Raw genomic sequence first — 11,927 nt, 5'->3', positions numbered from 1 at the left:
TTAATATTGGAAGCTGGTATTGACAGGTTATCACTAGGTACCCTATAAGCCTCATCCCTTTCAGCCAGACACTTTCACTCTGAAATCACGTATTTGTAGCTGCTATTATCTGCAGACCTTGACCTCCCCTTCCTACCCAGTGTTTCCTGCCAGTCTCTTCACACTGCTCAAGCTGACCATGGGAAGCAATTTCCTGAAGGCTGACTGCCAGATAAGAGGCTGCATCATTCCCATTTCTTTTGCAAGGAGGCCTTCTGCTTCCTGCTGCCCTGCCTCAGTTTTCCATCAGGTTTATTGCTCCCACATCTAGCCTGTCAGAGCTGGGTTGGAGTAAAGCTTGATTCAGTATCAACCCAGAATTTCCTTCTCCTGACATTTGTAAATACTTAATTTTCAGGAGGCTTTATAGGTAAATTTGTTGAGGTCACGAAATACTTTAGTTGTGAACTTCTTTTTTAGAAAGAGAAGATTTTAAAGTTCCTTATGGTAGTACTTTAGCAATCTGTCAGCTTCTACCAAAGTTTCAAATTTGTGTTATTCTAAAGACAGCACTTCTTGCCTTCAAACGTTGTGTCAACCCAAAGAATTGAGACAGTAACCTGAGCGGACAGTTTTCATCATCAGCAATGCCATCAGACACCTGTGAGATGGCTGTGCTGTAATCCCAGCACTTTGGGAGGCCAAGGTGGGTGGATCACTTGAGGTCAGGAGTTCAAGACCAGCCTGGCCAACGTGTCGAAACCCCGTCTGTATTAAAATACGAAAATTCACCAGGCTGAAATACAAAAATTGATGGCTGGCGCCTGTAATCCCAGCTACCCGGGAAGCTGAGGCAAGAGAATCATTTGAACCTGGGAGGCGGAGGTTGTAGTGACCGGAGATCACATCACTGCACTCCAGCCTGGGCGGCAGAGTGAGACTCTGTCGCAAAAATTAATAAATAAGTAAATAAAATAAAATGTATATAGGAAGATTTCCTTGGTCCCCAGATACACCTGATCATTGTCACCATGGCAACCCACATAAGACCATCCTAAACCCATGCACACAAACACACATAGGCACATAGGTTACACAGGCATCCTCAGAAACACAAAGATGGGGAGACTCACCCTCAGACACAAACCACACCTACACACACACACACACACACACACACAGAGAGAGAGAGAGAATGAAAGAGAGAATGGGTAGTGGGGGGATGGAAATAGAACAGGTAGATTTCACCAGTTTGAAAAGGAAAGTACAATACTTAAATTTCAGTCAAACTTAAATGCATTGAACTGAACTGGTTGAAGGAGAGGATGGCAGTGCTAGACTAAGGAGGCCAAAATTAAGAAATCAAAACAACTCTTGTTCAAAAGGAGACATTCATTTTGGGGAATCGTAGTGACTTCTATTTACTCTGGTAAATTCAGTCACTGATAATCAATTCAATCTCCATGACGGTATTGACCATCAAGTGGGAAGATGGTGATTTGTCTTGTAAAAACTGTGCTTCCAGGGCAAGCACTGTGAGGCTTCCAGCCATGCCGCAACAAAGCAGGAACCCAACATACGTTGCTGAATGCGTTCAGGCCCCAGTGCTGGAGCGAAGAACAAGTTATTTATGGACATCAGCTCTGTTAAAAACAATATGCATGACCCGAAATCATCACCGACTGTCAGATATTGTATGGTATGGATTTAACTTTTCAAGGTGAGAACTTCTTCAAGTACTATGTTAGCCCACCTACAGGAAAAACTACATTGCAGAAGAAAAGGAGAGGCGTTTTTTGTTTGTTTCCCATGCACTATCTTTTGTCACTATGAGATCCGACACTACGAGTTTCCTACGCCGGCAGGAAACAGAGGGACCTGGAGAAAGTCCCATAGCTCAGGCCCCCCTGGACAAGCGTGCGCTCCCAGATACTCCACCCGGGTTCCCATTTTCAGTGGTTTCCACGTGACGGTGTATGGTGAGAAACTGGTGCCGGATTTTCCGAATCGTGGGCCTCAGCAGCTTGGACAGAGCTAGGAACGCGATCCGCGAGTTGGGGGCGCGCATGGAGCTCTCGGTAGGGGCTCCGCGCGTGATCCGCCGGCGGATCGCGCGCATCGCTGGGCGGCACTGGGTGAACTTACCTTACCTTGGGGTTGAAGAATCGAAGAGGAATGGAGGGCTGGTGGCTCCAGCTTGGACGGTCTTTGGGGCATGGAGGTGCAGGTGGCTGCGCTCTTGGATTTCTCCTCGGGGTGAGCAGGGTCGGGCGGTCCTGCCGGCTCTGGAGCGCATATGCTGAGCCAGCGCGCACTTGCGCAGGGCTAACTGCGTTCAGCGTTGGCAGGAGCTCTGCTCTTCCTCTGCACCCAAGGCCACTTCCTCCGTTCCCCTACCCCCGACCTTTTGAAGGCCACTGGTGTCTGTCCATTATGAAAGGAGTACGCCAAGCCCGAAGAACAGAGGGAGGCTGACAGCTCCCGGAGAAGTCAGGTACTGGGGTCAACCCTGGAGTTCTGGGACCAGATCACTTCCTTTGGGGAAAGGCTTTCCCGAAGCCCAACTGGCTGCTTTTTTCGGCTTCCTTGGAGATCTCCTTACGGTTCCCTCATTCTGGAGAGCCCGGCACCGTGCACAGGCATGCGGCTCTGAGCGCCCCCTCCCCTCAAGGTCCTCGATTCGCATCCACTGGCCCGTTGGCTGAGGGTGGCCGCTCAGAGTTTGAGCTACACACTTCGGGCTCCACGCGAGTCTGCCTGTGGGGTCTGATCCAGGAGGTATCGGTCCAGCTGCCTGAGGGGTCGGGACAGAGCCCACCGTCCCGCCTCCAAGGGTCGGGTGGAACCCAGAGGGGCGGTCCGCGGCGTTCATTCCTCTCCCGGTACTCTCCTCGAGGTCTCTCCACCCAGCAGGACTTCGCTCTCCGCTGCCTCCCTGGGCCCCCCTGGGAGGTCGGTTTCTCCTGTCAACAACGCATCACCTCCTCCACCCCCACCAGGCGTCCGGGAGGCTACACCAGGCCCTGTCCCAAACTCTTCAAAGACATCGTCATCTCCTTACCGCCTCCTTATGAGCCCACTGTATGGACGAGGAAACTGAGAGTTAAATGATGTAAGCAAAGCCACGGGCAGTAAGGAAGGACTGAATTCAAGCCCAAGGCGGCGCGACCTCTGGAGTCCGAGCTCTTCTCCGCGGGAGGCACAGGCTCCGGTTGCCCGAGTCTCTGCCACCCAGAGAACTTTCAAGCAAAGCTCTTATCCCGGGCCCAACCCTGGGCAGTCGGAGGTCGCACGCCTGCCTGAGTCACCCCGCGCCCTCGGCTGCCCAAAGACCAGTCTCGGGCGGCCTGTGCCTCTTCTCCTCTCCTTGGCGAACCCTCGGGCCTTGCGGAGAAGCAGCGGCTGGCCCAATTCGCAGAGCCAAGTCGGGTACGGAGCCTCGGAGAGGGCGACGGCTTCTGCGCGGGGTCCGAGGACAAGTTTCTGCGCCTCCACCAACTAACTGGTCGCGGAGCTTCAGTTCTTTGCCTGGTGAAGTTTGCTGTGGAAAACCTAGTGAGTTTATTTACGAGGAAGGGCGTCCTGAAACTAGGCAGTGTTCGGCAAAGATCAGTGGGAAGAGGAACAAAATTCCTATCTGCAGCGACAGTGTGGGGACTTGCCAGAGGAGAGGGGCTGCCGGGGGACTGGTGGGGGACTTTAGAAACTGCAGCTTCCATAAAACATAAACGATGACAGCCATAAAACAATAGCTACTATTTGTGGAGGGATTCCTAATTGCCGAATTAGCATTTTACTTTTTTTTTTTTTTTTTTTGGTTTAAACCTCACAGCAACTCCATGAAGTAGCATTTGCCTCCACTCTCTGGATGAGGAAACTGAGTCACTGACCTGGAATCATTTTATCAGGACTACGGGCTGGACCAATATTTGAGGGACCTGGGATGCGAGCGCAGATTTGCCCCACCCCAGAGCCCAGGCGGGCGTGGAGAACTGCAGGGAAAGAGCACGCTCAGCGATAAGCAAGTTCCTCTTTCTGATCCGGGGGACTTACTTGTATCCCGAGGGACTCGATTTCTCTCTCCAATGAAACAAAACAAAACGGCAACAACAAACAGCGTCTATCTTTGCAAAAAGTGAAAGAAAAGCAGCGACTCCTGGGAGTGAGGTACTGGTATTGAACCCAGGGAGCGCCGGGGACGGCCGTCGGGTGCACTGTCGGGCTCAGGCGCCCACCTGAGAGCTTCGTGCAGGGAAGAGCAGAGTGGTCCTAGGGGTTGGAAGCCCTCTAAATCCGGGCATCTTTGCCTCTAACATAAGACACTTTTGGCCCTCGGTCTCCGGGTACGGAGACTCATCCAAAACAACGCTTCTTTTGGAAGGGTCACGGAAAACGGCCTCGCCTGCGTCCTCAGCTTTGGGAGGAAAGAGGAGACCCGACCACGGTGGGAGCCAGTGGTGGGTTTCACCACCGGCAGCACTGAGGCGTCAGGTGGGCGGCGCTTGACTCCGCCAGGATGCAATATTGGCCAGGGGTACTCCGAACTGTCTCCCACGCTCTAGGTTCTGTTGCCTGAGAAAGTCAGCTTGAGAAGACATTCTTAAATTAAAAATAAAACAAAACTGGAAATTCATCCCCTTACAGGGTGCTCCAACTCAAAACTCAAGTGCACAATTTCTTAATTACCTGGTTTTCCCTGATTAGTACTGAAAATAAATAGACGCTGATCAGCCTGGCCATCATGGCGAAACCGTCTCTACTAAAAATATAAAAATTAGCCGGGCGTGGTGGCGTGAGCCCGTAATCCCAGCTACTCAGCAGGTTGAGGTAGGAGAATCCCTGAAAAAAAGAGGAACCCGGGAACGACAGAATGAGACCCTGTCAAAACAAAAACAAAAACAAAACAAGAAACCCGCTAATTTAATCTTAAAAGTGAATCCGAATCATCCCACTGCCAGAAAGCTTTGAAACAAAGTGAGGAGAATCAGTTTTCATCTCTTCCCATATTATCCGTATTTATTAAGCATTTCCCACAAACATAACCTGAAAACAAGACCCAGACCTTGAAAAGAAGACAGACCTGGGATGCACAGACCTGTTTGTAAAGAACTGTTTCGTAATTTTAAAATGTTAAATAGATAACTGGGTTTCCAAACCTTCCAATGACATACGTTTTCATAATTTCTAAAGATGTGAAAGTCATACTGGCTCGTGAAGAGTTTGTTTCCAAAGCATGCCAGGCCACTGTGCTTGTCTTCAGCACAGCCTCTACCTTGAAACAGGAATTACATCCACATCCTAAATAGAAAGTTCCAAATATCTTTGGTTTAGTGGTCACCCAGGGGTCCATCTTTCTCCCTCATCCCCAGATCCAGGCCTGTCTCCCCTTGCCTTCCCTGCCAGCAGTGTGGAACTGGGGCACAGGGACTCTTGTACTGCTCCTAAGCCAGCCCTGTCGCTGTTCGCCCTGCCTTGCAAGATGTTCTCTTCCTCAGAAGAAAGGGGTGCAAGTTGTAAGATGTGCAGCAGAGAAGTGTGCAGCTAGAGAACAGGAAGAGGAGGGATGAGAAGGGGAGGCAGAAGGAGGAGGAGGAGAAAGAGATTAGGAAGAAAGAGGAGGAGGAAGAGGAGGGAGAGGAGGAGGAAGAGGAGGGAGAGGAGGAGGAGGGGGAGGAAAGGAGAGCAGCAGGAAGAGGAGGGGGAAGAAGAGGAGGAGGAGGAGGAAGAGGAGGACTCACTGTATTCCACTGGCATCAATTTCACGGGATCTTTGAAAACTCAAACATTTCCATTCAATTATTTCTAAACTTAAAGTGGTCGCCCGAGTAAGAATGACTTTGTTTATGGGCAGATTAAGGCATTCGGTCCAGCTCCCCTGCTGTGTACTGGGGAGACTTCCAATGTGTACGGTACAGTTTCCATTGTCTTTGAAGAGTCGGCTTCTCTAAACAGGTTCCAAGGTGGAGTGCTGTGGGCGGGCAGGGATGTGTGCAACAGCCACAAACAACGCCAATCCTGTATCACTAAAAGAGGGCCCCAATACTACAGAAACCAATGGCTCTTTTTCTTTCGGAAGGCCTGCCAGCATCTACCCGCGGGGCCCCAATTAGCACATGCGCCTGAGAGAGCGGGTTTTCCCCTTTGGTCTAAGGTGGGCCCCCGCAATTGCCGCCCCATTCAACTGCCAGGGCGGGTGGTCCACGCCCGGGGTCCTCCTAGGCCTTCTGCTCCTCCTCGGCGAGTGGTTGATGCCGCTCAGCCAGGAGCAGTTCCTCCCTCTCACCGTGGTTCCTGTGGCCGCCGAGGCGCGACGCTGGAGGGCTGTGGCGACGCGCTAAGGCCAGGTGGCAGGCGGCCCTCTCGGGCGGCAACTGGGGCAGCGGGCGGCACAGCACCTCCGGGGGGCGGCGGCGGCGGCAGAAGTTCCTCGCCGGAGGTCACGGCGCAGTCCTGCTCAGGCTCCGCGACCCCGCCAACCCCGACCGCTGTCCCGCCGCCGCGCTTCTTGTCCTCCTCCTTTTTCCACTTCATGCGGCGGTTTTGGAACCAGATCTTGATGTGTCTCTCGGTCAAGTTCAACATCACAGCCAGCTCCACCCGGCGCGGCCGTGAGATGTACTTGTTGAATAGGAACTCCTTCTCCAGCTCTAGCAGCTGTGCGCGCGTGTAGGCCGTGCGCGTCCGCTTGTTCTCCTCCGGCTCCGCCGCGTAGGCGCCGCCTGCGGGCGACACAGGGCGTGAGTGTGGCCCCCGGAGCCCCGCACAATCCCCACCCACGCAGCCCAGCCCCTTCAAGGGGATCAGGGAGTCCTAGCGCTACCAGTTGCTCCCGCCGGAGCCACGGAGCATCCCATTTCAGCGCCTAGTGTAGACGCGCGAAGCCCTTCCCTAGTAAAGGAAGCCTTTTTATTGGAGGCCAAACCCGAGTCGGCTCTTGCCGTGAGCCTAGGCTTGGCTCAGCCAATGAGTGGTCCTTGAATGCGCTCGTTTAATCGGTGTTAATCAACTGATTGATGTTGATTTAAATGTAGGTAATAGATAGTTAAACCGACTGGATCCTACCAAAACAATAAAACGCCCTTAATTCAGGGCTTAAAAAAACCTCCTGACGGTGATCCACAAATGTAAGAAATACATTTCAGATCGTTGTGTAGTTCACACACGGACATTGTAGTCAGTTATACAGACAAATCTTAAGAACGTAAAACAAACGTTTACCACTTATGATGCTATCTACTTTTCCCCCCACTATCTGCTATTTCGTTTAAAAAATACTAATCTCAACCTAGTAAATTGATTTTATGACCTGCGAATGGGTGCAACCTGCAGTTTGAAAATCTTTGTGCTAATGGAGACTGTGATACATTTTGTTATATCGGACCATGTATTTCCTCTCTATATATTATATCGTAATTAGTCACAACCTGACAGCCAGCAAATTCTCCATACTTGTTTTAACTTCAGCGAGACTTCTGCCCTCGAAGTGAAGAGCATATTGTTCTAGGGGTCACGTTGGCTACAGCAGAACTCTGGCAGCTCCAGACTCTACGCCCTGGATCCCAAATGCCCTCAGAGGTGTTGAGGGGAGACACAGGGGCCCTAGCCCAGCTGCCGAACCGACAGCCCCACGGAGGAGGGGGCAGTGGTGCAGAAACAAGCCTCCTGTGTCTCCAAGATGCAACAGGACGCCCTGGACAAGGAGGTTGGAGACCCACATTCACTGCCCCTGCGCTCAGCCAGGTCCCAATATTTTCTTTTCTGTGCAAAATACTGACTGCACCCGGACTGTGGATGCTGACGCGGGAAATTCCACCAAAGCTCCGGGGAGAGACTTGTTTTAGAGCAAAGGCCGCGGACATTTCTCCTGTGAATGTTGGCTAAGCCTTAGGAATTGAAAGGCGAGTGTGTGTGCGTTGGGGGCGGGTTAATTTCGCGATGGAACCCTACTGGGTTTCCCCCCAGGTCGAGAAAAGGCGCCGGAAGCTGAAGCAGAGGCTCAGACGCTAGTCCAGGGAGAGTCCTACTCGCTGGGGGCATCCCCGAATCTACCTGGCATCCCAGGCCTGGGAGAGAAGCGAGGCGGGCCTTCAATAAACATTTTGAAAGGCTCTCTAAAGTTTTTACATTAAACCCACACGTCTCTGGGTTCCTGCTTTAGGCTGCGGGCTTGGTGAAGGCCCTGCGAGAGACTGCTCAGGGAGAGACTGCCCGGGGTGCACTACTCCCGGGGGGCCTGTGCCTGTGGCAGGGGTGGAGGCTGAGGATGGTGGGAAAAAGTCAAGGGCGCCGAGCCTGGGCCCTTCCCCAAGGCGCAGGGCGAGGCAGTTTAGGTGCCAGCTGGCCAGTGCTGCTGAAGCATTTGGGGGTCAATGTGTTTCAAAACCTCTGTTGTCATTAGCATTCAGATTCGTACTGCCAGTGAGAGCCCTTTTGTCACTTCGCTCTTCCCAGGGGCAGGTGGGTTTGCAATTTTTGAATTCCGGCTCCATCGAAAGTTTCCCCTAGAGGAACCCGGGGATAGCAGCCGGCCCCAGAGACGGCTTCCTGGGGAAGAGAGGGGAGGTCGGCTCCTTCCCCGAGAGTCGAGCGTGCAGCGGGTTAGAGGGCGCCAGCAAAGGCCTGGGGCCAACTCGAGCCCGAGATTGTCGCCCTACTTGGGTCCCCGGAACCCACGCCAAGTCTGCTGATTTGCCTTCTGGTTTTACTTTCTGACTTCTTGGGATCAGCCTAAGCCCAAGTCCTCCAGAGCAGAGGTATCCCCGCTTGGGTTGGGATAAGGACGTTACTCCACCTCACAAAACCTCTTTCGGAGACCAGCTGTCGCCCATTTCCTGAGGAAGGCCCAGGCCGGGAGAGCAGGAGCTCCGAGGGCCTAGGAGGCCAGAAGAGAGGCCTGGAGGGCAGGCAGCCCTGGAAGGGAATTGGTTGGGGAATGGGAGCCCCCTACCTTTGTTCAAGGGACTGTCCTCCCGCCTCCTAAGAACCCCGCATTTCCGGAGACGTCAAGGCCTTTCGCCAGGGCCGCGCGAGCTGGGTAAGTTCGCAGAGGCGCCGCGGCAGCTTCTGGCGCCCCTGTCAAGTGGGTTTCGCTGGAGGTGGGGACGACTGCAGCGCAGTTCAGCCCTCGTCCTGCTTCAGGACCTTCGCCTTAGCGAGAAAGTGAACTAGGAAGGGGAACGTCCCGCGGACCCCGGGCGAGCTGGGGTCCCCCTCCCTCTCCCGCACAAAGCCCCGCCTGTCTGCAGCCGGGCTCAGTGTCAGGCAGGGCTGGCCAGACCCCGCAGATGGGCGCTGAGGATTCTCGGGGTGCGCCGGGGGACGCCGGCTCGAGCTGTTCCCCCTACTCCCGGCTGCCAGTTGAAAGGAAAAGGCAACTATTTACGGTGCAGGTGTGACCAGAAGTGGCTGCGGCACGGCAGCGATGACAGTGTGTAGCGGCGACCACACAGGCCGCGCCGGAACTCGCCGCCCGAGCGGGGCCGCGAAGGACCCGGGGGCTACTCTGTGCCTCCGGCTCCCGGCTCCGGGAAACACCTTCTGTTCTCCGCCTGCCCCGAGGGCCGCAGGCACCAGGCCTCTCGCCTCCCCACTGGCTAGGCAGGGAGAGCCCATCTCTTGCAGAATTACTTCCTGGGAAGCAGCGCGGGGAGACAGCTTCAATTGCTTTCGGTTGGTGAAAAACGAATTCGCTTCTCAGATTGCTCTCCTAGCCGCCAGGCTCTGACGTAGAGGCCGGCCTTCAGCCTCGCGGTGCCTTGCCCCAGCCCCTTCCTCTTTACTCCCATCCTGTTTCCCCAACCAGGGAAGCCGGACACTACGGGATTGGGTGCAGTTTCCTTTCCCTCCCTGCCTTTCTGCACCTACCTGGCGCCCCTAGATGCCTGCCCTTCCTTAACGAAGTGCGGGAAGTGAGAGGATCCGGGGCTCCGAAGGCGATCTGGGGCCTGGGTCAGAGGCACCCTTGTCCCTACTCGGCTTCCTCGACGTGCACTACCAAGGAGTCCTGGGTTCCCGGATCCCCTGCTCGAGGAGGATCTATAGTGTCCGAAGCCCTGAGCCGGACTCAGCCTTAGCTCTCTAGGGATGGCGCTGGGGGCGCGGGCTCCTGGGGCGAAGATGGGCTCCGCGTACAGGGAAGGAAGGAGTTTACGCTCCCAGGAGAGTAGGGTGGGAAATATGCTTCAAACTGGACCAGAGAAGCGCTGCTGTGAGGGATGGCCTCGTTAACTCCCCGATGTAGTTTAGTCCGACCTGGGATAATCCAAGGTGCCGGGAACAGAGAGAAGGCTCCTGGGAGCTCTTGGAGGTAGGGCGGCCGGGTGAGAACCGGAAAGGAGAAAGGGGTGGGGAGCCAGGCTTACCTGCCCACTGGCCTTTCCACGCGTGAGCTTTGGTAGACTTCATCCATGGGAAAGGCAGTTGGACGCGGTTGGGCTCCTCCAGGACGCCCGGCTCGGCTCCCTCCGGGAAGGGCCCGGAGGGCGGATGGGGGAGCGCGAGCTGAGCCGGGAGGTGGTGGTGGAGGTGCGCCACCGCGGGGTCGTCGGCGAGCGGGGGCACCTCGTACGGGGAGATGTCCGGGGGGCTGCCCTGCTCCAGCGCGCCCAGGGCACCGGGGAACGGGGGTGGCGGCGGCGGCGGGGGCTGGCGGCCCATGTACAGGCACGCAGGGGGGCTGGCGCTGAACTCCGGCGCTGGGCCTCGCTGGAACGCGCATGGGTCCTTGTAAAGCTGCGTGGCCGCGTAGTACTGCTCCTCGCCGTTCATGGCTACGGCCCGGGCTTGGGCACCGAGAGCCGGGAGTCGGGAGCTGGGGCCGAGGACTTGGCACTGTGCGGCGTTCCCACTCCCGGCGCCACCCCTGCTCGCTTTGACAGCACCGCACTGATCTCGGAGGGAACCCACAGCCTGCGGGGACCGGCGGGCCGGCCGCCGCGCCATAGGCTCCGCGGGGCCCCACGTGGTTCAGCCGGGGGCCGTGATTGGCCTGGCTGACAGCCCTAAGAGGAGAGGCCAGGTACCCGCGAGCACCTGCTTTCATTCCAATTTTCTCTCTCAGCTGAGTTTGCTGCACACCCCTGAACCGGCAGCTGGAGGTGCTCTGCAAAGTGGGCGCTCATGAAAACATTAGAATCATTCATTTACAGAAACATTTTCCCCGTGGCTTAGACGTTTCTATTTTCCTATATTTTTCTATTTTCCTACATTTTCTACTATATTTGATAATGGACATAGTGTGTTTGTTAATTGATATAGTTTACAAGGAGACCTGTTGAGCTTTTAATTTCTTTTAACTGTTGGGGAAAATGATGAAAAAGGTTTGCAGACCCAGCTGTCTAGCTCGGAAGAATTTGATTCTATTTTATTTATGAAGTTTGTTCACAGCCACCAAGGTGTCGGTTAAAAAACACACAAAACTCTGGCATTCGTTGTGTGTTTTTACTTGTGGATGTGCTACAAGTACTGGGGTGTAAATGGTAACTTCTGAAGCATTCGCAGAGACTTTTGTAAATTCTTTTTTTTTAATTGAAGGGTATTACAAATTTTGGTTTTGAAAAATTGGGGCCCATTTGGCCAACCCGGAATGTAGCTTCCCAGTACAGCGAGGGGGAAAGACGCGCGCGGCCTTCTTCTTGGGACTGCGAGGCAGGGGCAGGTGTTGGCACGAGGGTTCCAGACCCTTGACCACTCTCTACGGGCTGGACCCTGGTGGAGTTTGCCGGCGGAGAACACCCACTCTCTTCTGCTTGCAATTGAAATAAGGCAAGCGGGAGAGGGGGAAGTGGAAGAAGAGTTACCGATTTAGAAAAAGAAATAAAAACGCTGCATTTTCCATGATAACGTCTGTGCTTGGCTTCAAGTCATTCGGTAACTTCTGGACATTCTGGGGTCCTGACATAAATAGGGCCACTTTTTCTGCACGCACTGACGCGGATGGATGACCTCCG

At 54.4% G+C, this 11,927-nt stretch overlaps 1 protein-coding gene across 1 annotated transcript; it reads right to left on the bottom strand.

Moving 5' to 3' along the window:
- Positions 1-5,146: 5,146 nt before the first annotated feature.
- Positions 5,147-10,846, bottom strand: PDX1 (pancreatic and duodenal homeobox 1). The gene is made up of 2 exons (XM_050766917.1): positions 10,341-10,846; positions 5,147-6,698 (listed from the first exon to the last, which is right to left on the bottom strand). The coding sequence occupies exons 1-2, from the start codon at positions 10,744-10,746 to the stop codon at positions 6,259-6,261; spliced, it is 846 nt and encodes a 281-aa protein (XP_050622874.1). The 5' UTR covers positions 10,747-10,846; the 3' UTR covers positions 5,147-6,258.
- Between the last annotated feature and the right edge of the window lie 1,081 nt (positions 10,847-11,927).

The sequence above is a fragment of the Macaca thibetana genome, chromosome 17, assembly GCF_024542745.1.
Source record: "Macaca thibetana thibetana isolate TM-01 chromosome 17, ASM2454274v1, whole genome shotgun sequence".
In the NCBI taxonomy this organism is placed as follows: Eukaryota; Metazoa; Chordata; class Mammalia; order Primates; family Cercopithecidae; genus Macaca; species Macaca thibetana.
This window is presented reverse-complemented; position numbering and strand designations above follow the sequence as displayed.

Bases quoted from the DNA above. Each gene is read 5' to 3' on its own strand.
- PDX1 (XM_050766917.1), bottom strand. From the start codon at position 10,746: ATGAACGGCGAGGAGCAGTACTACGCGGCCACGCAGCTTTACAAGGAC. The intron at 6,699-10,340 runs GTAAGCCTGGCT...TGTCGCCCGCAG, and splicing joins GTGGAAAGGCCAGTGGGCAG to GCGGCGCCTACGCGGCGGAG.